The sequence below is a fragment of the Syngnathus floridae genome, chromosome 2 (genome assembly GCF_059516105.1).
Source record: "Syngnathus floridae isolate MCC-2025c chromosome 2, RoL_Sflo_1.0, whole genome shotgun sequence".
Classification (NCBI taxonomy): domain Eukaryota; kingdom Metazoa; phylum Chordata; class Actinopteri; order Syngnathiformes; family Syngnathidae; genus Syngnathus; species Syngnathus floridae.
The window spans coordinates 24,591,558-24,615,989 of NC_142414.1; the positions used below are offsets into that span (position 1 = coordinate 24,591,558).

At 39.7% G+C, this 24,432-nt stretch overlaps 1 protein-coding gene across 2 annotated transcripts in view; it reads left to right on the top strand.

The window, feature by feature from the left end:
• The first annotated feature begins 19,112 nt into the window (after positions 1-19,112).
• The window catches only part of LOC148402723 (TOX high mobility group box family member 2-like), a 79,546-nt gene continuing 74,226 nt past the window's right edge, over positions 19,113-24,432 (top strand). For both annotated transcript variants that reach the window (XM_088356327.1, XM_088356333.1), the window contains exon 1: positions 19,113-19,694. In XM_088356327.1, coding sequence (XP_088212453.1) covers positions 19,590-19,694 — 105 coding nt within the window. In that variant the 5' untranslated portion in view covers positions 19,113-19,589. The remainder of the gene's footprint in view (positions 19,695-24,432) is intronic.

Sequence of the window (24,432 nt, forward strand, 5' to 3'; positions counted from 1 at the left end):
GCCCTCTCCCATCTAGCCCCATGTACTGTTGGGCCTATGGTGAATCGATCTTTCTTTATGGTAATGACCAAACTTATACTGTGTGGTCAGAGGTTGGTAGTAACAAGTAACCACCCACATTGGCCCCGCCCTCAACATGCCCCCGGTTCAATAGAATGAAATGATTGTACAGGATGTACTTAATAATTATATCATTACTAATATCTGCCTGCTTTGCCTAACGGGCTTTTTGTTTTGTAAATCAACGGAAGTTAATGTCATCTCATTTATTGTTCATGGCTTTGCCTTAGTTTGTGATATTATTTCAAAAATGTTGTTTTGAAGTGATGTTTTGGGGCAATGTTTAAATTTGCATGTTCCTATTTTCTTTTTTGTGTATTTAACAAATCAGTGGGTACTTACCAGTACTATTTTTCCTTTGAGTGCTATCTTATTTAAGTAATTATCTTTTACACTATTTTTAACTATACTTAAGTCATATTATTTATTTATTATCCTAAAGAAACAGGACTGTTTTCTGGCTTTTCTACCACTTCTGTGTTTGGTGCATTAACATGTCACCAAATTTGAAGACAGTGCAGCTCTGCTTACCTTTTGGCATTGATATGATAGCTAGGCCGTCAAATCCACGGGGGATGTGGATGTTTCTGCATGATTGTGCCTCTCTCTGCATGATAGTGTTACACACAGTGTAACCCAGAGGCTGGATTCCAGCCATTGCTTGGAAGTGGCTTTGGATCTTAGCCCAGCCTAGTTAAGGAAGTCATAACAGATTTCTCACAGGAACATTTTGGAAAATAGGCATGTAATAAAAGATTTACTTAGTTATTTTAATTTCAAAACCATGTTGGAAGATGACGTGTGATCATTTTAGTGTGACAGGAGGTGTCCTGGCTGATCTTGTACGTTTAACCACTGAAGCAGATAAGCTGTTGTCACCATAGCAATAAGTGAAAGACTATGCAGTACATACTTATTGCAAGTCAGTGTAATCAAAATGATTGCCATCCTAACATAAATGCAATTACTAACCCTAACATAAATGACTGTGTAGCAATATTGCTCTTTTTTTCTATTCAGTAATTCAAACATGGAAGGAGAAATCATACTTAATGTCTTAAAACATCATCTGTATTTGCTTTCTTGCACTCGTGGCTAGAAAATCCATAATAGCTCATGTTTGTCAGTTCCATTAAAAGATATGTTTCAGGATAAAACTCACCAAACTTTCTGCTGCATTTATGCTTTTCTTTTTCCCCCCTTTTTCTCTTTTGTATTGCAGTGGCAATATTTCCTCAATGTTCTCTTCCATCTGTGGGAATGTGATACCTTTCTATGGCTGAAGGGTGGGGTGGGGGGAGTGGTATTCTCTAATCCCAGAATCCCTCACATCGAATCATGCAAATTTGGTGCACTTTGAAGCGAATCCAGCTCCTACCATATGCAGAGTGAAAACAACAATCTATTATGCATGCATTGCACCAAGCTTATGGTAATGCTATTTCATTGCAAGTCCCTATAAAGTCAAATTTGCAGATGCACAACATAGCTAAAGTTTCTTTTAAAGTAATATTTGCTCCGTGCTGTGTGTGAATAACAAGCAAAGTATTTAGAGGCAGATGCTGAGGTGTGTTTGGGGTCTCACTGTGCTGCAAGTGCTGCTTGAAAATAGGAGTGTGTGTGTGTGTGTGTGTGTGTGTGTGTGTGTGTCTGTGTGTGTGTGTGTGTGTGTGTGTGTGTGTGGTGTATGTGCGTGTGCGTGAGTGAGTGAGTGAGTGAGTGAGTGAGTGAGTGAGTGAGTGAGTGAGTGAGTGAGTGAGTGAGTGAGTGAGTGAGTGAGTGAGTGAGTGAGTGAGTGAGGATATTCTTAGGATTCAAGTTGTGCTCTTCAAACACAATAATGCAATTGAAAACTCGCAGCATACATCCCTGTTTGTCTGTCACCGTTGGCGACCATATTTCTAGTGCATCTCATCCTGAAGTGGCCACCTTGCTTTATCACAATCAAGTTGGGCACCTTTATATAATCTTTCTTAGTATGCGTTCCCCCTTATAACAAAATAGCCTGTTACATGCCAGAAAGCTGTCAGCGAGCTTTGTTTCCCTCCGTCTATGGGCGGATTAACAACACAATGTCGATGATTCCCCCTCTCCCCTATTTGTTCAATGCATAATTAGGACCCGTGTCATGCCAGGAATGATTTCCCTTCTTGGCTCATCCTAATTTGGGGGAGGAATCGTGCAAAGTGTAATTGCCACGGCGCTCTGTGACTGGTGGCTCCCAATGACAGCCTTGCTTTGTTACACACACTAATGAAGATAGCAGCGATTCACTTCATTATCCACAGTATATACATATCTATGTGCAATATATCTAGCTCTCAATGGAAAATATTCTAAAGCCATAGGCTAATTTATATATATTGTTATATAACTGGCAGTTTTGCATTCACTGCTTTGCTCGCACTACACAAACTAATGACTGATCACTCTTGAATATGTTTGTATTTTGGCAAATCTTTTGTGTTTGAATGATTTGGAGGGTGCGAAGATAAGGCCATCTTTTTAAAATAAGAGAAATCAATGGTAGTCGGATAGAGCACAGTCCATGTTTAGTCAAATTAGTGGAGCATTCAAAAACTTCTACGACGTATATATTCTGCTTTTGCTGTATGGCTTTTGTTCTCGTTACTTTTTGCAAGTTTAGGTTTACCCAGGTTTCCAAGATATTAATTAAGCGAAGTGGTTTTCATGTGTTTCCTTATGTGAGCAGATCTGAAAGAAGTCCTTGTCACTAAAAGCAACATCAGCAGGTTGGAGGCAGTCTAGGGCAGTGTGGGTGGTGTTAAAGAAGCAATGGAATATTAGTGAAAAAGACACATACACGCACACACAGATGCAGAACATGTGCACCCTGCTTTGCGGTGTACCCACGTGTCAGTACTGTTATGAAATGTGTCAACCAGTTTATTGTTGGCTCTGAAACTTCTTTTACACTTGTGCTGTGGTGCATGATTTGCTCGCACGTACATGTGCTCACTTGAAGTGATGAGTCAGAAGATTTGGGGTTGATTAGTATCAAATAACTTTCTAGTTTAAAACCAGAAAACACAGTTTTTCATATGGTTCGATCCATCATCCATGTTCTAATAAAGTGTAAATGAATTCCATAAAATATCTTCTTGTGAAAATGTTTTTATGAAGTAATAGAGTATGTGGGCTCCGCTCCCAACTAACTAACTGGCTGACTGACTGACTGACTGACTGACTGACTGACTGACTGACTGACTGACTGACTGACTGACATCTAGATGTGCTAAACAACAACGGAACACCTTTCATTTGAATTCATTCACTTTTCAGTTGAGCAAAAGTATTAGAACAGACATTATCAAGTTAATTTAAAGTGAATAATACTTCACATTGTGTGGCATCACCCTTACTTGCTAAGACTGCATCAATCCTGCGACCCATTGACTTGGCCAGGCCTTTACTGCAGTCTCTGTTAATTTGTTTGTTTCCAGGGGGGTTCTCTTTTCTGACTCCTCTTTGGGAGGTAAACTGCACGCTCTACTGGGTTAAGACCTGGTGATTGACTTGACCAGTCAAAGCCCCTATACCTTTTCCCTGTGATGAAGTCCTTTGTTGTGTTGGCTTTGGATCATTGTTATGTTGCTTGAGGCTTCTCCTGATTAGTTAGGATGCATTTTCTCCTAATTTAATTCATATGCATTTATGACATGAATGTCACGACTTCATGTACATTATTGCAGCATTGGCGGGAGTCCATGCACATATTTACTTATATGTACGTATGCACAATGGGAATCCTCCTACTTATGAGTTGTGCGTGGACTCACCCCAGCGTACACTTTACGAATCAAGAGGATTTTGGGGAATGAGACTGTTAACCCACTGCTGAGAATGTGCATGTGTTGGGAAGGGACCCCGGATGGGACATGTGGGGTGGCTTTATCGCTCCAACTGGCCTGATGGAGCTCAATGCTCCTGCCAGCTAGACTCCTAGTTATTGTATGCCAGTGGAGCATTGATTTTCCACACTGTTAGCTCACATTATACCCCCTTTCCTCAGAGGAAAATTGCCAAGATGGAAAAAAAAAAGGACTCCCTGTGATCGATTGGTAGACTGCGCTACTGAATTCAGGTTACAAGCTGAGGGAGATGAGAATGGGGGAGGAAGATGGTACGCAGTTTGGTTGTGTGAGTGTGTATGCAAGTGTTTGTATGTGTGACTGCTTGTGTGTGTGGGGTGGGGGCAAATTTGGACCTCAGCAAATAGGACTGATGGGTACAATTGTAAAGCAATTCATCGATACATGCATGTGAACACACTTGCTTTGCACGTTAGCTCTGAATTGTTGCAAGCTGGTTTCCACGCAAGGTTAAATTAGGCAGCTACCTCACATTGGAACACATTCATAGAGCTTGAGTTTTGATTGGTATTGCCACAGGTATTTCAATTCAACTATATTCATAGTTGTAATGTAGTCTGGTTACAGCACTAATTTACTGTAGCAATTTAAAAAAAACATTCTCATTTTTTTCATTTTTTACATTATCATCGCTTTTGTGAAATTGTGAATTGAAATGGTTCTTTTATTTTATTATGATCTTTGTGTCCACAGCCCCCACACCCTAATTTACTTGTTTCATTCTTTTTCTATTGGGAAAAAGGTTAAGGGCCCATGGTACAGTGAGGTACAGTGTAAAAATATCACTTAGCCGTTTTCTATTAATAAATAATTCTTTCTCTCATTTGCTACCAGCACTTACTTGTGGTGGTTTTGAATTGTATGCATTTTCCATCATTTCAATTCATTGACTCATTTCAATTCTCATGTTCGGTGAGCTTCTATTGCTCAATTTTGCCTGCAGTGATGTAGATTGCATAGGCGGATCATATGTGTGTATAAGAAGGTGCAACGGCCTGGGTAGTTGTGATAACCATGCAGACTTGTCCTTGTGCATGGATATGAAAACATTGCATTCCTGCGTGTTTTTATCGTGCAACGTAATCTCAGACTATATGGGATGTTATAAAGGAAGATTAAGTTACTATATAAACACTGGGTAGTGGATTATACCTATAAAATACATACGCCTTTTACAGTGGAGATAAAAAGTCTACACACCCCTGCTCAAATAGGATGTTTTTGTTATGGGAGAAAAAATAATAAGATCAATATTCAAAACACTTTCCACAATTGCTGTGACCTGTAATCTGGACAGTTAAAAGAAAAAACACATACAATGAACCTGGTTGCATACATATGCACACCTTCAAAGCTGCAACTTTGGCTCATATGACAGCACTTATTCTTTTTGGGTAGGAGTCTGTCAGTGTGGCACATCTTGAGGTGGCAATTTTTGTCTACTCTTTGCAAAATCACTCTATATCTGTCAGATTGCAAGAGTTTCCTCTGTGAGCCGACCTCTTCATATCACACCATAGACACACACTTGTTCATAATACCCTTCACTTTGGGTCATTCGAAGAAAAACAGCCCCAAAGCATGATGCGCCAAAATACTTAATCTCTGTTTCATCAGGCAGTAACACATTTTTCCACAGTCATGTGATTTGGAGATCTCAAGTGTGGGATTTTCTTCATAATATAAGGCTACCATTTTGCCACACTATCTGATAGCCCAGTCATACAAAGAATACGGGAGATTGTCGTCACTTGTACTTAACAGCCAGCATTTGACAGCAATTACTTCAACTGCATGAATTGCAACACATGGATACACAGATTGGTTGTTGTTGGTTGCTTGAATTGTGCCTCGTAAGCATGTCTCTTTGTTGATGCCATTGCAGAGGGTCCTAATGCTGTTTGCTTTGCACAAATCGATAGAATTTATTCATCAATTTTGGTGGGCGTACATATTCTACGTATGCACGATTCTATATGTTCCTATATTTATGTATATTTATATGGATATATATGCACATACATACACAAATATAAACAGAATTATGAAGTTATCTAATTCAGTGCCATCACCACTCTATCTAGTTTGCCGTTCAGACATCATAGTGGGCGGGTTCTGCAAGTGCCAGTTATTTCATTTTGCCTTTGGAGCAAGAAGGGATTGAATCATATGAAGCTGTTATTTCACACATTTTCATTGGTGGAGAAATCAGAATTTTAAAATGTACGTATGTCAACCAGTAGGAGTAGAATAGTTTTTCTAATATAAAGCCTATGCAGTCATCATAACAATTTCAAATCAGCACTTACTCCATCATAACAATATTACAATAATCCCACACTAATGTAAATTTACAGGCCATCTTCAACCAAATTGTCATCAGTGTTTGTTTTGCTTTTTATCTATTCAGGGCAATTCATTCTTCCTGGGTACGAGTTCGTGATGAGCGTTGTCACTTTAATTACATCCAAGTAAATATTTCATATTGGCCAAATCAGATCTTGTGGCTGCAACATTCCTGTAAATGGAATTTTATCTGTAGCTCAAGACCATTAGTGGCACTGAGTTGTGAGGCAGCCTAGAGGACGGTAATTAACTCCACTCAGCCGTGACTAAACATTTTTGACATTTTCCCTAGTCTGGAATGAACTGTCAGTGTGCAGAAAGAGTAACCATCTTGTCACTTAGTGTTTATAAAAAAAAAAAAAATAGGTTCTTCGCAATGGGTCTTAAGTTTTCTTTCTGACATAAATAAGGGAACTATTCAGATCATCTGTATGCTTTTACACTTATATTGTTATTAGTCGTTGATCTGAAAGCAGTAAAAGGTTGTAAGACAATGTGTTGGGAAGTATTCATTATATATTTCTTTATATACGTCGTTTTTTTACACAATGACAAAATGTAAAATGACCAAATTGTATCGTATCATACGTTTTGTTCATATCCATAGGAGCCAGCTTGCAATAAATACAGTAATTAATCATGTTCAATATCTATTCATTATTTAAAACTGCTTCTGTCGTGTGTTAAAGGATTAGGTGAGATTGTTGCATGTATCTCAGTTGTTTCTAGTTTAGAGTGTATTGGCAATGACAATAAAGGGGTGTTCGAGAGAAAGCTGGACCCATACTGTGACCCACTTTTGATATATTTCATTTCACAATGGCACCAAGAGCGATCTAAAATGGTGCCTTTTAAAATTCCCCCTAAATGATTCTTCTATGTTAATGCAGCAAAAACTAGGCCACACTTGACTCTGCTTCAAATCAGCATTTGTTGATGAAGCTCAACCATCAATTTGTTACATTTTTCAAACCAACTTTAAGCCAAGGTGTTTGTGTTTTCTCATATCAAGGCGCTTTGGCCACTTGAAGAAAGCATTATGTGATGTTTTTTTTCCCTTCTTAACTTTTCAGTGATCCATCTACTGCAGAAATAATGAGTTCCATTAAGATCCAAGGTGACTTTGAATTGGCACCGGGTAGATGTTCAGCTGGCATGTTCAAGAAGAACAAAACACACCTTAAAGCCTTAATAACCAATACAAGCGTTCTATCAACTTTGCCTTGCTAGAGTAAATTGGATATACCCGCATTACGTTTGGCAGTTGGAATTGCATCAAATTGACAGAAAGATGCAATTATAATAGCGGGGAGGAATATTGACTTGATAAAAGCATGCAATTACTTTAAAATGGAATATCCCAGTCTTGCATGAGATGTTAGCGTAAATAAAAAGTGTTTGCATTTTACACTGTGGCTTGGATTTTTCAACAACTTCCATCTCCAATGGAGTTGATTAACCCGCTCATTTTCCTCTGTACTCGATTTCTCTTTGGATTCCAAATGGATTCAATCAGTACGGGTTGACTGGTGATTGGAGGGGCAATGCCAACTGGAACATTAATGGAAATTATTTTCAATGTCACAAGTTGGAGTGCAAATATGATTTGCGCATCATAGCAAAAAGCATGCACAAAGAACTGTGCAGCATGCGTGAATGTGTTGCCGTGTAAGCATAATTTCAGCATGTACAAAAAAAGGGTAAAATGTGAGAGGGAGAGAGAGAGAGAGAGAGAGAGAGAGCGAGAGAGAGAGAGAGAGAGAGAGAGAGAGAGAGAGAGAGAGAGAGAGAGAGAAGAGCAAGAGAATACCCCCATAAAAAAGCCATCTCTGCTTTCAGTTCAAATAGGTCCTATCATCTCCATGACAACAGTGGAAATGGTAACATGGAAATATATTAATGTAAAACCATGGCAACGTTCTCCAATTGAATTAAGCAGCACCTGTGTGCATTACAGAAGAAGATAAAAGACAAAAGGAGGCAGTCTGTGCTTGCCAAGCAGCTGTGGCTTTCAGACCTTAAAAAAAGCTTTCTATTTCCACAGCACTTTTATTTTGCAGTGTTCCTCTGGAGCAAATTACTAGAGCAGTGAGTGTTTTTCCCCCCTTTGCACTCTTATTTGCACAAACAGAAAAGCAATAGTATTATGATGCTCTCCTCTGTATGCATCAGGATTAAGATTAGGTTTGTTCCATCATGAGATCAAGCGGTGATGCAATGGACCAATGGTTGTAATTGCTTAAAAGATCCACTGCAATGCTTGTGCACAAAGAGACACGTTAGACACGGCAAGGAATGACAATGCTTATGGGGCCGCCTTCTTTTTCTTGAAAGAGGAAATCTCATCTACATCACCATGCCATAAAATCTAATGGATTTGATCTCTCGATCCCACCCCCCTCTGGTACCTCTGCCCAGAGTCTATGTTTACCAGTAATGGAAATGTTGTATTCACTCCTACTTTACAATGGCTGCATCAGTGTGTTTGAGTATGTAAAAAGCATAAGAGAAAAGGTTGAAATCAGGCTTGGAAGTTTATCGTTGTTGCCACAGAGTGATGAGTGCTATGTTTCATATCATGGTTTATTCCTGTGTCCGACATAGAGACATTCATACAAATCATAAAATCTTCATCCACTTTTGATGTGGAACTTCTTGAGGACTACAACAATATGTTGCTCACACAATGCTCAGACCTTACACATATGTTTGACTATTATTTTGACCATTCATTTACTCTAAATACACCCTAAAACCCTAACATTAATTCTTTGGGTTCATTTAACCCTAAAAATCTGGGTCAGATGAATAATATACAAAACAACCCAATGTTTGGCATTGTTTTATGGTTTATTCATTTTTAGGTTAGTTGTCAGGCGAAATGAATAACCCTGAAAATTGAATCGGTCTTTTTTATTATTATTTAAACCCATATTGGGTTATTTTTGACCCAACCGTTTTTAGAGTATTGACTTCACCTTTCCACAACATTCTCAAAACTGCTGGATCCAAAGTCCGGTCTTTGGGTCAAATGCAGCCTGTGTTCAAATTTCTACCGGGCTGCAGCCTCTGGCTTAAAATTAATCATGTGTGGCCCGTCAGCACTGTTGACCTCAGCAGAAAATACACATGTACAAAAAGCCATTTTATATTTCACCAGAAAACAGCAGCAGACCTGTGGCCACGCTTTCGTAAATATAATCTAAGCGCACTCTCAAAGTCGTGTTAGGTGTCAGAATGACCCCCTGACTGCATGAAGTTTTACAGCCCATTTCTAAAAGGGAGACTCTGGTGAAAAAAAAGAAAGTTGGCAAAGAGTGCCATTGCATTCAGGACAAGTGGAAATTGGCATATGTTCCAAAACAACTGTCTGCCGAATTTGCACAGAGACTGTGCCTGTTTTCAAATTCAACATGAAGAGACATCACCAGTCGAAGCATGCAAAGTACAACAGTGACTGGAAACAAACACCGTGAAAAATGAAAGCTTCAGGAAGCTGAATGGTCCCCCCCCCACACACACACACATTTTCACCTCGCCAAATTTGGCCCACTTTGTAAAAGATTTGGACACCCCTGGTCTAAAGTAACCCAAATTGTGTGAAATAGCCAATCCAGCGCTGGGTCCTTCAAAGACCAAGACAATCCTGCTTTGTATCCAGCGTATTGGGTTGATGATTTGACGCAGGGTCAAGATTTTGATACAAAAAGGGATAAGAACTACCATACTGATGAGTGAAAGCTGCCAAGAAATGGGATACCAGGTGATCAGTATATTACAAATTTTACAACCAACATTCCCTTCAATAACTTTTTTTTGGGATACAGAATACAATCCAGATACAACCCAACCATTTTTCATAGGTGGGCCAGCCACCTTGACTGGGATTTTGATGACCAGCTTCAGCTCTCTTCAAAACCAATTTTCAACATAATGTGCTAGGTCAAAATAATTAACTCAACCTTTGGTAAAAGCAATCCAATCTGCTGAAAAGCCACGGTTACCAAGCGAGGAGGTTATGAAAATAATGCAGAATTTCATTTTATTTTTTTCATAGTGCTTGGTCCACTTAACCAGAGGTATTTTTTCAAATGTATTTTCTATGCATTCATGCACAATCTCGGTTTTAATTTACATAAAGTGCCATCCATGCATCCGTTTTGCAAATGCAGATTATACACTGGAACAATCCCAACAGTCACAATCATTCATACTGTATCTGTAAACCACTGACTCAACATTTGAGATCCTCGATGCCCAATTCCAACGCATTTTAATTTGTTTTCTAAATCTTTCCCTTGTCTACGTACACATACGTACACATCCATTTTCACATGACCCAAAGACAATATCAGCCTGGTTACATTAAGCGCATGCCTGAAACAACCTGCAATGACACTACACACCAGCTTTTAAATGAGCAAATAAAATACAAATCAAAACCACAACTCAACTTTGAAGACAGCCACATGAAAGTGGAATGCTCATTTCATTGTGCTTTCACTTCATTGTGCATTTTTCCCTTTTGTCTAATACATCTCTCCTGTGTGTGTGTGTGTGTGTGTGACATCTAATTGTCTCTAACACAAATATACATGCAGCATGTGAATTGAATTCGGTATCAGAGTATTCTCTCAATAAGTATACTGCTATATGTATGTAGATTGTTCACATCTGGCACTCCATGAAATAAAGGGTAAAATACCCCTTTAATATCTTAAGTGTTCAACATTGGTGCTTTTTTTGGTGCCAATAAAATGTCTCCAATACATTTATATGGGGTGTCTATTTTGTTTCACAGCCCTGCAGGACCTGGAAGGATGCCAATGCAGGCATGGTCCTTCAGTCCAGATAAAGCTCAAGTATGCTTCATTTAGTCATTTGAAGGGAGATGAGAAGCAAATGCATTGTTCTACCGAGGTGCATAGTGAAGATTACCACATGTGTTGTCTCTTAAACAGAGTAATACTGAAATTGTTTGAAATGATGCCCGTATTATAAACTGCATAATTTTCTTGTGGCATTGATTATGATCAACTTGGTTGCATGGTTGCAAAAGTTAATTGTCTGGCATCTGAAGAAAATAATTTAAAGTCTATATGTTTGTCTTCTTTTTGTTTTGTCCATACCATAAAAATTGGGCATTACCAAGAGGTCAACATGCTATTCATCTGACAGGAGCCATCAATGAATACTATATGGCTAATTTATATACGATTCAATACTTATCTTCATTGAACGCAATCTTTTAAATCTAAACAGACGTTTTGATTTAAATCGGTTTTCGTTCCACCGCTATATGCATATGTACAGTATCTGTAAACCAGTGACCACCATTTGCTTCACACAGTGCCACACATCTGCTTTACATAGAGTTTAGCAGGTTGTTAAATGTGGCCTGAGCTGTAGTATACTACGTGCGCCTTTTCGGAGCATCCTGAACCTGGATATGCATATTACCTCAAATTGTAGCATGATTATGCTCAATCCCTAAATTGCCAGAATCTCTACAAAATTCCCTGAAGATGAAAACATCCAAGTTCTTACATGGCTAGTTTGTCACCAAAAACATCACCCAATGGGTATGTTTGAAATGCTCTGGCTCCGAGTCAAAAATCATACCAAAATGCTGAGCTGTAGAATGTTCGAAAGTATTTTTTTAAACATAACCCCATCTTTCCACAATATGTGAGGCCTAGGAGTTAATGATTTTAATAATGAGCTTTTTTATATGCATATGGCATTGTTCTTGTCTTCTGAAAGTGGGCTCACTATATGGTCAACAGCAGATCACTCTCCATTTTTTTTAAGAACAGATAGCTGTTCATTATCTCTGCATAAAATGTAAACAAATTGAAGTGAAGCCCATACTATATCTTTTAAAGTGAAGTGCTAAATGAAACGTGATCTTCCTGCAGCCCTCTTTCACTTCCTCTAAGATTTGCAATAAAAGGTCTCCACATCTTTAACCAGCTCAAGAATCAATACACAGAGGCCCTGTGGGGATTTTCCATGATTACGATTCATGCTGATTTGCAAGGTGGACTATTAGAACATAATGTCTATCAAATTCTGTCTAAGCACTATTCCTCCACTTGAATTTTGACAAATGCAAAATGCAATATGAGGCAGAGAATGAAATTTATCAAGAAAAAGCTCCCATGATGCAAATGTAACAACTCAGATGTCAGACACTTAGCATGTGTTATCATTTGGGGAAACAGGGGCGCGACCTCCTTGCCTCCAAAACATCGTAGGGGATATTTTAGGATTACTAAAATGAAACTGAAATGCAAGAGTTACAGGGGGCAAAGTTTCAATAGAGGAAAAAATGTAGTCATAGAGTTGGAGCCATAGTCGTGGATGTGGTGAAAAAAAACATACTGACATTGATGTTTTACATCAAGGGCGTGTATGGTGGCCCGAAATGGAGTTTGCGCAGTGTTGCACTTAAAAACCTGTGATGAATTCGTGAGCTGTTGATAAGATTGCAGCTGTCACACTGACACAATGTCAGTGAGTCAAGTCAATGTGAAGCATTGAGTACTTAATTTAGTCTTTACTGTCAAAATTGTGTTAATTCCACCAACCGATTCTCACCGGACAATGATTGTTTACTATGCTTTTTTATACATTTTCAGGACCACTTGTAAAATTACAAAGAAAATGCAGTATTTTTTTTTAAATCAAATGCAAGATTTATATATATGTATATATATATATATATATGTATATATATATATATATATATATATATATATATATATATACAAAAAATATACACAAAAAATATACAAAAAATATTTTGTTTTCTATATATATTATATATATATATATATATATATATATATAATATATATAGAAAACAAAATATTTTTTGTCTTTCTCTGTCCTGCACAAACGCCAAATGATACTTTCTACATTTCATGACTACATTTATTGAAGCCATGAGGTCCGCTGACATTTAATAAAATTATTCTGAGTAAATGAAAAATCCTTGACATTTATCTTGCCTCTGAGTTAAATTGAGTTTTAAATGCCCTGAAGGCTCTCAGTTTTGCACTCATAGTCACCACGGACAGGTGGTGCATGACAAATAACAAGCACAACTTCTCGTTGTGTTTTACATACATACATCACTTTATTTTCTCGGTATGTCAATTTCGAAAACAACCAAAGAAATGTCAAATGAAACGTACTTTATATATTAAGCTTGTCAAGACCCAAAGGCCAGTAGAGCATACAGACGCAAACTGTGTTTTAAGACAGTTTTGGGCATGATGGGATAATTTGCATTTATCATATTTACCTTTCACGGCATAGTTCACGTGACGAGATTAGAATATGGTAATTGTCTTGATTTCTTGTCAAAATCTCTCTCTCTCTCTCTCTCTCTCTCTCTCTCTCTCTCTCTCTCTCTCTCTCTCTCTCTCTCTCTCTCTCTCTCTCTCTCTCTCTCTCTCTCTCTCTCTCGCATATACGTATATAAAATAAAATATTACAAGCATATCTCTACTGACAGATGATGTAAAGGTGGTGAGGGTAATTTCTTGGACACTTCCTCCCTACCCTATTGTTTGTGATCGTGAGTGTCCGCCATCTTCCCATAGCTGTACCGAGGCGAGGTGGAGGATTTTAAATATATAATAAAGATAAAAATAATAATTTTCTTTGTCCCTCAAGTCATCAAACTGCCTGCCATCCTCCCATAGCTGTACGGAGGATAGGTGGGGAATTTTAAATATATAATAAAGATAATAATAATAATTTATTTTGTTCCTCAAGCTTTCAAACTGCATAACCTCTTAGTTGGAGGAATGAGGCGATAGGACCGGGGGATGACCGTCAATGCTTGTTCATTACTTGACAATGTATTTATTACTCAACACTTCATTTATTACTCAATGCTCTATTTATTTATTGCTCAACTCTTTGTTTGTTACTCATGTGCACTATTCTATTTTGGTCTGTTTTTCTGTGTTTTTCTACTGGAACCAGAATTTCCTGAGGGAGTAATCCCCAGGAGTAGATAAAGTTGAGTCTAAGTCTGATAATAATAATAATAATAATAATAATAATAATAATAATAATAATAATAGGTATGGTTTCATTGATTTGATTTCTTCAATGATGCTGTTATCTTTCTGAATGAATTATCCACCACACATATTCGCAGAGCTCAGAATCTGTCTGCCTGCACCCTGATCAAATTCACCAAAATTGCATTACACTACCTGCGTCAATAGACAGAGTTTGAGCAGCCACCGGAATACCCAGCATGGTGCAGAGCTGTTTGCCAAATTCCCAAATAAACTAACGAGGCCATTGCACCTCTACAAAAACGATGCACCAGTTTTTGCAGTGGCCCTCACTTGTAACATGCTCATTTCTGAATCGATTTTAATGATTTTAATTTTTTAGTCACTGACAAAATGTGCACTATCCACATAGAACATTTGAAATATAAGCTCCTGGATGTGTTTAACTTTGGAATGTGAATGGAATGTAATTCCCACTTCCCTTGTTGTGATTTTATAATATGCGCAACTATATACAGCACAATCCGCCGGCAAATACTTCATTTTTGATTTTCCTTGCGCCCACACACACGGAATGCACTGACTCCTCTGCCCCTCCTATCTTAGCATCGCCATGGGCACTCTGCTCAAAAGGGGCAATATCTGTAACCATTCCTGTTTGTTCTGTGCAGTGCTTGTACAGCTCCACAAACACGATTGTACTTCAGGATGTTTGATGTTGAAAGTTATCATGTAGCATTCATTAGCTTGGCTTCTTTAGCTTCTAATCATGCTATTGTCACACTCCTAATGCATTTAACCTCCCTTGCAAGCTGCGAGTTAAATCTATCTTGTAATTATTATTGTTTATCACAGGAGATGAAAATTAAAGAAAAAAAGTACAATTCACACCTGTAGTGCTACAATTTTGTGGTACTGCTCTTTATTAATGCTGGTTGGCATATGTTATTTCTTGTTGCGGTGACTCATTCTGGGTCAAAATGAGCTCAACCCTCAGCAATCCTTTTGTTTTTCCGTCCTTTACCCAAGTCAGCCCCCTTTTCTGCCAAACAGACCGAAATCCACATGATCTTATCTACCTTTCATCCTCCAAATGTTTTCATCTGCATCACATTTTACTTGAGATTAAAGTAGGCCTGCGCCTTTGTGCAACGCTAATTGCCACAGAGCTTGAGTAATTAAAGGACAATAAAGCCGTAGTAGTAATTAGTTTCTCTTGTTTGCTTGCTACCCCATCAATTGTGCTTCAATAATACTGATCATTAGCATGCGGCAGAGCAGTGAAGGATGCTGGGAAAGGAGCTGTGCACACGCAGCACTCCACATTCCATTCCCATGAAGCCATGGCACCGAGCCATGTGTTTAACCCTCAGTGTGCTGGGCCGGACGGAGGCTGGGGGTGTAGGTGGTGGGTTGGAGGCAAGACGGACTGTGTCCGTGATCTGATGCGTGCTGTGCAATCAGAATCAGAATGCCTTTTATTGTCATTATACATAGTATGAATATGTAAAAATATGATGGGTGCTGATATAATGACAAGCCAAAGAAAGATATTTTTTCAAGTTTTAGTCGATTTTATGATTTGAAAAGCGGTACAGAAAATGGATGGATGGATGGATGGATGGATGGATGGATGGATGGATGGATGGATGGATGGATGGATGGATGGATGGATTTAAATAACAAGTGGATGGATGAAATTGAATAACAAGTGAGACACCACACCGACATCTGCTGGATCTAGTAGGGCACAAACCTACTTGCCCCTTTTGCAGAATCGCCACTAATTATGAATGCATCATCGGGTCAAGGGTAAACAGATTAGCTTTTACCATGTGTTTACTTTGTGTTTGGCTTTATGTTATTTTTGTGTGGCACTTAACAATGTTAAAAGTTGAGAGGCACATCTGGTGGCGCAATTCGCTTTGAGGCGGTGGGGTGGGCTGAGGTACGGAATTAAAAATGAAAAATATCTTGCTTTCAATTTTAAAACAGGAAATTCTCTCTTAAATATTGACATTAGCCAACTTCTTACACTTGTATGACAGTTCACAGTGTTCAAGTGTCCATTAAAAATAGCCTCTCCGGTTAATGAAAGTTTTAGGATGGTGACAGTTTGACCCTGGGATGGTCTTGGGGGAATGTGTTGATACATGACCTTAGATGTTCCCCTATATTGTATAACTATTTGATAAGATTTCCAGAAAAAGGCTAAATGAAAGTGAGCAAAGTCATAAGAGCAAGGCATTTGTGTGGTGGCGGCGGTTGGAGGATTGTGCTGCAAAGTGTACAGCACAGTAATAATGTCAGGCAACGGAAAATGTGCTCTCTTCTGTACTTTGCCTTGACATGATTGAAAGACAATGGTGTCGTAGATAGGCCATTTCAACATCAAATGTGCATGCACATCACAGGGCAAGGGTACGCAATCCATCACTTTTGGAGAGCTGTCAGATGCAGCTCCACCAGCTTTGGCTTTGCTCGGAACATATTTGCAACTGTATGGCGATACAAGATTAAAGCTCCTTGAACATAATTACACTGGCTGCTGTGCTCACCCATTATTTGTTTGAGCATGTACACCGTGCATTATCATGCAGTTGTATTTGGGGTACTATTTAAAGGCGTTTTGCATCAAATTTACTACAACCAGATATGTGCAGCTCAGGCAGCTCTGAGATTTGCAATGAAATGCATAGACTTTGCTTTAAGTGTTTATTAGGCAAGGTATCATATTTGTAGAGGTAGCCAAAATCAACAAATACAATTGGCATGATTTTGGCAAGGAACCTAATGTTTAATAGAAATTTTATGAATTATCTCTAACACCATCTCATGATGAGTCATACCCCTCTTGACCCAAGCAGTTAGGAAAATGGATGGAAGGTCAGTGAAATATATTGTGATCCTAATAATGGACTCTAATGAAAATAATAAATGAGAAGGTCACAAAAGTCGAATGGTCCTCAATATACTACTATACACCTCTATAATAATACAGCAAGACATTTTGAAGAACCATTCAAATGCATTCAGATATGGATGGGTTATTAATTTTTATGATTAAATGTAATGATTAAAATAATAAACCATGAAGTAAAAATAACTTGGTATTCTAACAAGGTCATATATACTTTGTACTTCAGGTTTAATCGGATATTTAAAACTAAAGGGAGATGGAGGCTACCGAATGGGTTCGAATGAATTCTGCAGCATCAAACAAACAAACAAACAAACAATCAAACAAACAAACAAACAAACAAACAAACAAACAAACAAACAAACAAACAAACAAACAAACAAACAAACAAACAAACAAACAAACAAACAAACAAACAAAATTACATCTGACAATAATATTAAACGACTAATAATATGAAACTTAAATAAATAAATAAATAAATAAATAAATAAATAAATAAAGTCAAACCTCGGTTTCCTAAAACACGAAGACGCTCTTAAAGAAATGCGACAGTGAGCGCCCGGCGTGCTGCGGTTGCGCGATCGGACTAAATTAAGATCCCTGCGCACTGAGGTCCACTTAAATTTTGGAAAGTACATCAGGACTTTAAAAATATTTTCTAAATTTCAGCGAAGGCTCTGTCACAATAATGCGACCAGCGCGGTACAGTTGCGCAGTCGGCGACGCGCTACACTTGCGTGTTCGGCGGTGCGCTGCGGTTGCGCGATCGGACTAAATTAAGCTCCCTGCGCACTGAGGTCCACTAAAATTTTGGAAAGTACATCAGGATTTATAAATATTTTCTAAATATCAGCGACGGCTCTGTCACAATAATGTGACCAGCGCGGTGCAGTTGCGCAGTCGGCGACGCGCAAGCGTAGCGCGTTCGGCGGTGCGCTGCGGTTGCGCGATCGGACAAAATTAAGCTCCCTGCGCACTTTGGTCCACTTAAATTTTGGAAAGTACATCAGGACTTTAAAAATACTTTCTAAACATCAACGACAGCTCTGTCACAATAAAGTGACCAGCGCGGTGCAGTTGCGCAGTCGGCGACGCGCTACGGTTGCGCGTTCGGCGGTGCGCTGCAGTTGCGCGATCGGACATAAATGCGCAAATGAAAACATGCTTAAAGGCGGGTTTTTGTTTTGGAACGGATTAAACTTTTTTCCATTATTTGTAACGGGAAAAATAGATTCGGAATTTGACTGATTCGCTTCTTGGACCGCCTTCTGGAACGGAATGTGGTCGAAAACCGAGGTTTGACCCTCAATACATTGTGCTTCCTACCTCTTCTACCCTAAATCACCCAGAAGTTACACAATTTGGAATTGAATGATTCATGTTTCATTGGTTTTCAATGTGAGGGAGGAAAATTGCTTGAAAATGGATTGTGTTGGTTCCACTCTAGTGTTAAACAAAAGTGTGTAACGGGAGAAATGTGCTTGCAGCAGGTGAATTCTACTTTGTAAAGTCATGCAAATAATGTACTTCGCTCACACATATATACAAAACGTGTTGGAAGAGCACATGAATGAACTCAGTGAGCGAGTACCCCTCCTGCACTATACCTTGGCACAATAACCCGTATGGGAGGGAGTCTTTATGGAACACCAGTATAGAAGCAGCACACATAATACGCACACGCACGCATACGCGCGCGCGCGAGAGAGAGCTATACACTACATTTGCTCTTAATCGGGAGTGCGCATTTGCAGAAACGAGCACACGGTTGCCAAGGCAGCCAACCAATCTCCCCTCCCCTCCCCCTGCCTCTTTCTTTCTCTTTTCCTCTTTCCCGTGTATTATCGGCAGAGGTCGCATAGCAGAGGGAAGTCCAACCACTTCTGCGCACTGGAACCAGTGCGAGAATATGTGCGCGTTCATAACAAAGCCAGTGTGAGAGAGCACAGAGGAGACTGACGTTTGGCGGTGGAGTTAAAAAAAGAGAAAGGGAGAGAGTGAGAGAGAGAAAGAAAGAAAGTGTTAACTTGGGAGGTTTGTTTTGCTGTGGAATACCCGGATATACAGTAGTTGTGGCAGCACGTGTGCATCCATGACATTTGTGTTTGGAGTGAAGGACTATTTGTCACGCTGAGGACCCCTGCGCACCAGCCCCTGCACTGAACAAGGGGGAAAGTGCACCGAGAACAACTTATAGTCTCCAAATTGTCTCTTTCTTTTCTTGCTTTAGTGCGTGTGTGTATGTGCGTGTGTGTTTTCGCCGAGACGACAGTGAGTTCGATTCCAAACTGGGAGTGATTTCATGCGTTCAGGCTCGCTCAACCTGAGATGGACGTGAGATTTTACCCTGCTCCACCGGCCAATGTGGGTTCATGCTCCCTACCCGCTGATCCAAGTTGCTTGAGCTCGCTGGACTATTATCACTCCAACAAGGTAAATGAGTAAACAACACGCTATGCATGAGTGTGAATGTGAGTACACGCGCCAACATCTTCCCAACCTGCGACGCTTTTTTTTTTCTCTTTTTTTTTGTTTTGCGCGCGTTTTACTTGTTCCGTCTTCCTCCCTATAGTTTGTTTGTTTTATCCCCAAACACCACGACAGCTTTAACTTCTATTTTTCTTTTATATATATATGGTATTGTAAATTCAAGTTAAGCGCAACTTTTACTTTTGCAGTGTTATATCTTTATGGTCGGCATTTCCACGGTCATGTCACGCTCAAATATGCAATTTAGTTATTTAGCTGTCCCGCTCCAGTATTAAGGCTGTAAAGAACGCACAGTGGGCTCCTTGATCCTTTATAACTTGAATGGATTGTGCGAGCAATAATGTACTCTTAATTGCTTTGTAACGCGACACGTACCGCATACTGTGCTGGCACGAAGTGCGCACTTGGCATTTCACATTACACGTTTTGTAATATACTAAAAACCATTGAGAGGGGAACGACATGTCATGTTGGAACGCGGTTGGAGCAGCACTGTGTCTATTTACCTCAAATTCAGCATAATGCAAAACAAAGCCAGGTACTTTCGAGACTCCGTGGTCACTTCATTAGGTACACTATCATGAAAGATGTTAATGCCTTTAGAACGATGCTATAGCATCAGTTTGATAGACACAATGACAGAAACTGTTTGATGTACACATCTCCATTACATCGATACCAAAAAGCTAATTATCTTTACAAAGGCAGAATCACATTGTGCATGTGTACCTAATAAAGTGTCTATAGTGAGTTTATAGTTTATACCAATGCCAGACCATCTATCCAAAATGTTCCTGTACCAAATGCTGCCACTCACCCGGTCAATCATGCGTGTTGATCCCTGATGAACTTTCTTTCCTAAAGACGATGTTCCCCCTTTTACAGTGAATAGAATGATACATGACCCTGTTAGGAACTGCATGACTGACTGTGTGGGTAACGGAAAGTGTAACTGAACGGAACATTCCAGTAATTAGTTGAAACAAGAGAGAGGTGTTAGTGAGGAACAGTTCATAGTCAATCACATATTTACGTCTGGGACTCAAAAATTATAGGCTTCTATTTTTTTATTGGTGAAATGATTTAGGAACATCCCAAGAATATGATCAGTGCATAATCCTGTAGCCAAAGCTTCTGGATGTGGTGACATGACTCGGACAGAAGCACTGAAATAGCAGCGTAAAGCCACAAGTGCAGGTGCCATAACACATGTAAACTACCATAGCAATCAATGCCTTGCTTGTCATCTTAACACAATGAAGTTCAAGGTTGTCTGTCATTCATTAAAAGAAGACACGTATTTGTGAGGTTATAAATTCTGTAAATCAAAACATCATGTCTGACATCTTGATTCAACGCTTTCTTCTCCACTATGGATCCAAAAATTCAACTTCTGTCGTCTCTGCCTTGCATATTCAGCCCACCAAAATATTTTGTGTGTGTGTGTGTGTGTGGGGGGGTTGGATTATTTGGGAAACTCTTGATAGTCTTGATAGGGAATTAAAACTTAATGTAAGACAATGTGGGGAGCATGCTGAGATTTAGCTTTGCTTATCTTGCTGCTGAGTCTTTCTCTCTCTCTCATACATGCGTATAGAGAGCAAGCTTAATTGGTAATACCTGAGCATATGCTTGTATTTCATCTTTACAGTGTGTTTATTTGTAAATCCGCACTGTGCTTGGTGACTCTCACTGGATGCTGCGTGGATGCGACCACAAGCCCACTTGGAGTAATTAGCAAGTTTATGTGACAGCGAACACGTGTGCCACCGCCATGCTTTCAGACGCTGTCCCACTGCTCATTTTGGCACCGCAGCTGCTTTCATTCACGATCATTTGCGTGCATGCTGTTAGATTGTCGGTGCCACTTTTTACCCCCTGCAACCCACCTACCCATTTCATTCAGTACAAGCATATGTGTTACAGTGTTGATCAGCCAGAAGGTACAACAAAAAATATTGAGCACAAAACATGCGCATTTTCTGGCCTCAGGCTTGTTTGAATTAGCTGTTTGTTTATCGCTCCAATCTGGTTGATAAGGAATATATCTGGAGGCTGGACCAAAATGTAATGATTTCCTGTTCCCCATCCCGCTGTAAAAATGTTTGTAAATCATTTCAGTAATTTCGTTTTTGGTCATTGGTAAGAAAAGTGACAACACTCTACTTATAATGCTTTGCGATTGGGTGCGAAGAAAAAGCTGCATAAAATGAACTGTGGAGGATACTTCAAGTGCAGGATGAGATGATTCAGAAAGATCCATAAATAACCCTGAAGATTTCTACTTCACTACTTTTCAGTGCCCACTTCATTTTCAGTATGCGTTCACGTCTTTTATCTCTGCGGCGCTCTCGCAGAGCCTGGGAGAATTTATATGGAATAATAGCTCCACAGCAGCTTTGAGCAGGGATAATATGAAACTGTGTCATTTGTTCATGCTGTCTGCTGCCTCACGGGCTGCATGCTTACATGTATTACTCATGTGATGCACAAAAAGGCACTTTTACAAAGACCAGATGCATTCCCCACCCAACTTGTACAATTGTAACGTGCAGTAATGAGGTTATTTGTTTGTCAGGCTCTCTTCGTTTGCACTGGGAGAAGGGAACACCTTGTCTGGTCCTTTATTTGAATACCTTAATCAAACAGTGGTGACTGCTCCAGCCGCTCCAGTGAGGCACTGACTACAGTACGAGAGCACAGAGTGCAGAGAGAGTGGGCCCGGTGTTTATACACTCAGGCCCCACCCAGCTCATATATCCTCCCAACAACTGATATCTGCCTCGATAGGACATGACTGAAGAGCTCAAGCTTTGTTGCCTGGTGGTCCTCGCTGCCTCTGATAAGCTGGGGAATGATGCGCTCCATTTGAATGCCTTATCGCACTCCTGTTTTTTTTTTTCTTTTTCTTAAACTACAGTACTGCCTTGTCTGCATATGTGAATTTTGTGCTTGTGTGTGCATGTGTGTGTGGTGCAAAGGTCACTTTCACTACATGTTAAGATGGTTTTCATCCACACTCATCATGCATCAAGTGAATCGATAGAAACATTCTGTTCTGTGTACAAGTCATCCTTATGTAGCATGCACAGCATATAGCCATATAAATAAGTGTCAAGTTTTGTCAAAGTGGAGCAGTTTTGACATTATCCTGCTCGCAATCAAGCCTACAAACTGCATTAAGAAGCAACCTCCTTGGCAGAAGTAACAAATGCATCGTCACTCGGGCAGGCTGTTGCGTATTCATGTTGCGTGTGTAAACTGTTGTCGCTTTTAGGTAATGACAAATTCTGTGGCATGTGACAGGGAGGCAAAGAGTGAGAATCAAAGGATGAGTGAGAGTCAAATGGGTTGAAGTAATCAGGGGCCCAGTATGTGGACAGTGTGTGCGTGTGTGTGTGTGTGTGTGTGTGTGTGTGTGTGTGTGTGTGTGTGTGTGTGTGTGTGTGTGTGTGTGTGTGTGTGTGTGTGGGTAAGTCAGGGCCATTCAAGCATTTTGCTGACTCCGGACTCACAATCACAATTGCTTTCATAGCCCTGTGCAGAGAAAGGCTGTGCATACCACTGTGGAAAAGCTGGTGACACACAGTGACCATGGAGCCCAAGCCCGAACAGACACTACATCATATTCCCCACACTTTAACACACAGGTTTTTTAACTGGGGACTATGACCAAATGAAATATTTATAGAAACTATTTCAATAAAACTGGGATTGCCTCTGACATGGTAAGACAGTCAGAGCTTCCTTTTTCATTTAATGTTTTCACCTTGATAATTTTATTTTACAACTGGTAACCTCATCATGTCACCTACTCAGTGATTTTCACCCACTATGCCGTGGCACTGGTACCCAAGTGTACTGTGTACTGTTGTATCTCCTTGAACGTTCAGCGTGTCTCCCAAATTTGCATAAAAATAGACTTTACCTGAAAATTGAGATGCGCCCAGTTTTACACCAAGTATAGTTAGTCTACTTTCTGTCTCCAAATTAGCAGGTGGGTTGACGGCATCCAGCGAGGCTGTGATGTTATGAATTTGCCGAAATGTATTGTAGTGGCTGTGTTGTGGTTGCTGACTGGTACGTACAAGTGCAGTCTTCTTAGCCATACCGAAGCCCAGATGCGTCATTGTGTGCTGTGCTTACGTGAGTTAGCCAGGGCCTTCCCATGGGGCTATGCAATGGCATCCTCATTCCTACAACTGAAGAAGAAAGAAGAAAATGATCCCAGCACTTGCTGCAGAATAGTCCCCTGGGTGTTTAGTTAAATGTTGATTATGCTCGTTAATGGCTGCACAAGTCTGACATAACCATGTGTGACAGTGTTAAAGTATATATATATATATATATATATATATAGAGAGAGAGAGAGAGAGAGAGAGAGAGAGAGAGAGAGAGAGAGAGAGAGAGAGAGAGAGAGAGAGAGAGAGAGAGAGAGAGAGAGAGAGAGAGAGAGAGAGAGAGAGAGAGAGAGAGAGAGAGAGAGAGAGAGAGAGAGAGAGAGAGAGAGAGAGAGAGAGAGAGAGAGAGAGAGAGAGAGAGAGAGAGAGAGAGAGAGAGAGAGAGAGAGATAACATATATTCTACACAAGTTGTTACCCACCATCAATATAGTTGTACGATCATTCTTATTTTTGTAAAACTATGTCTTTAATTATACATAAATGGCCTTATATTGGGGT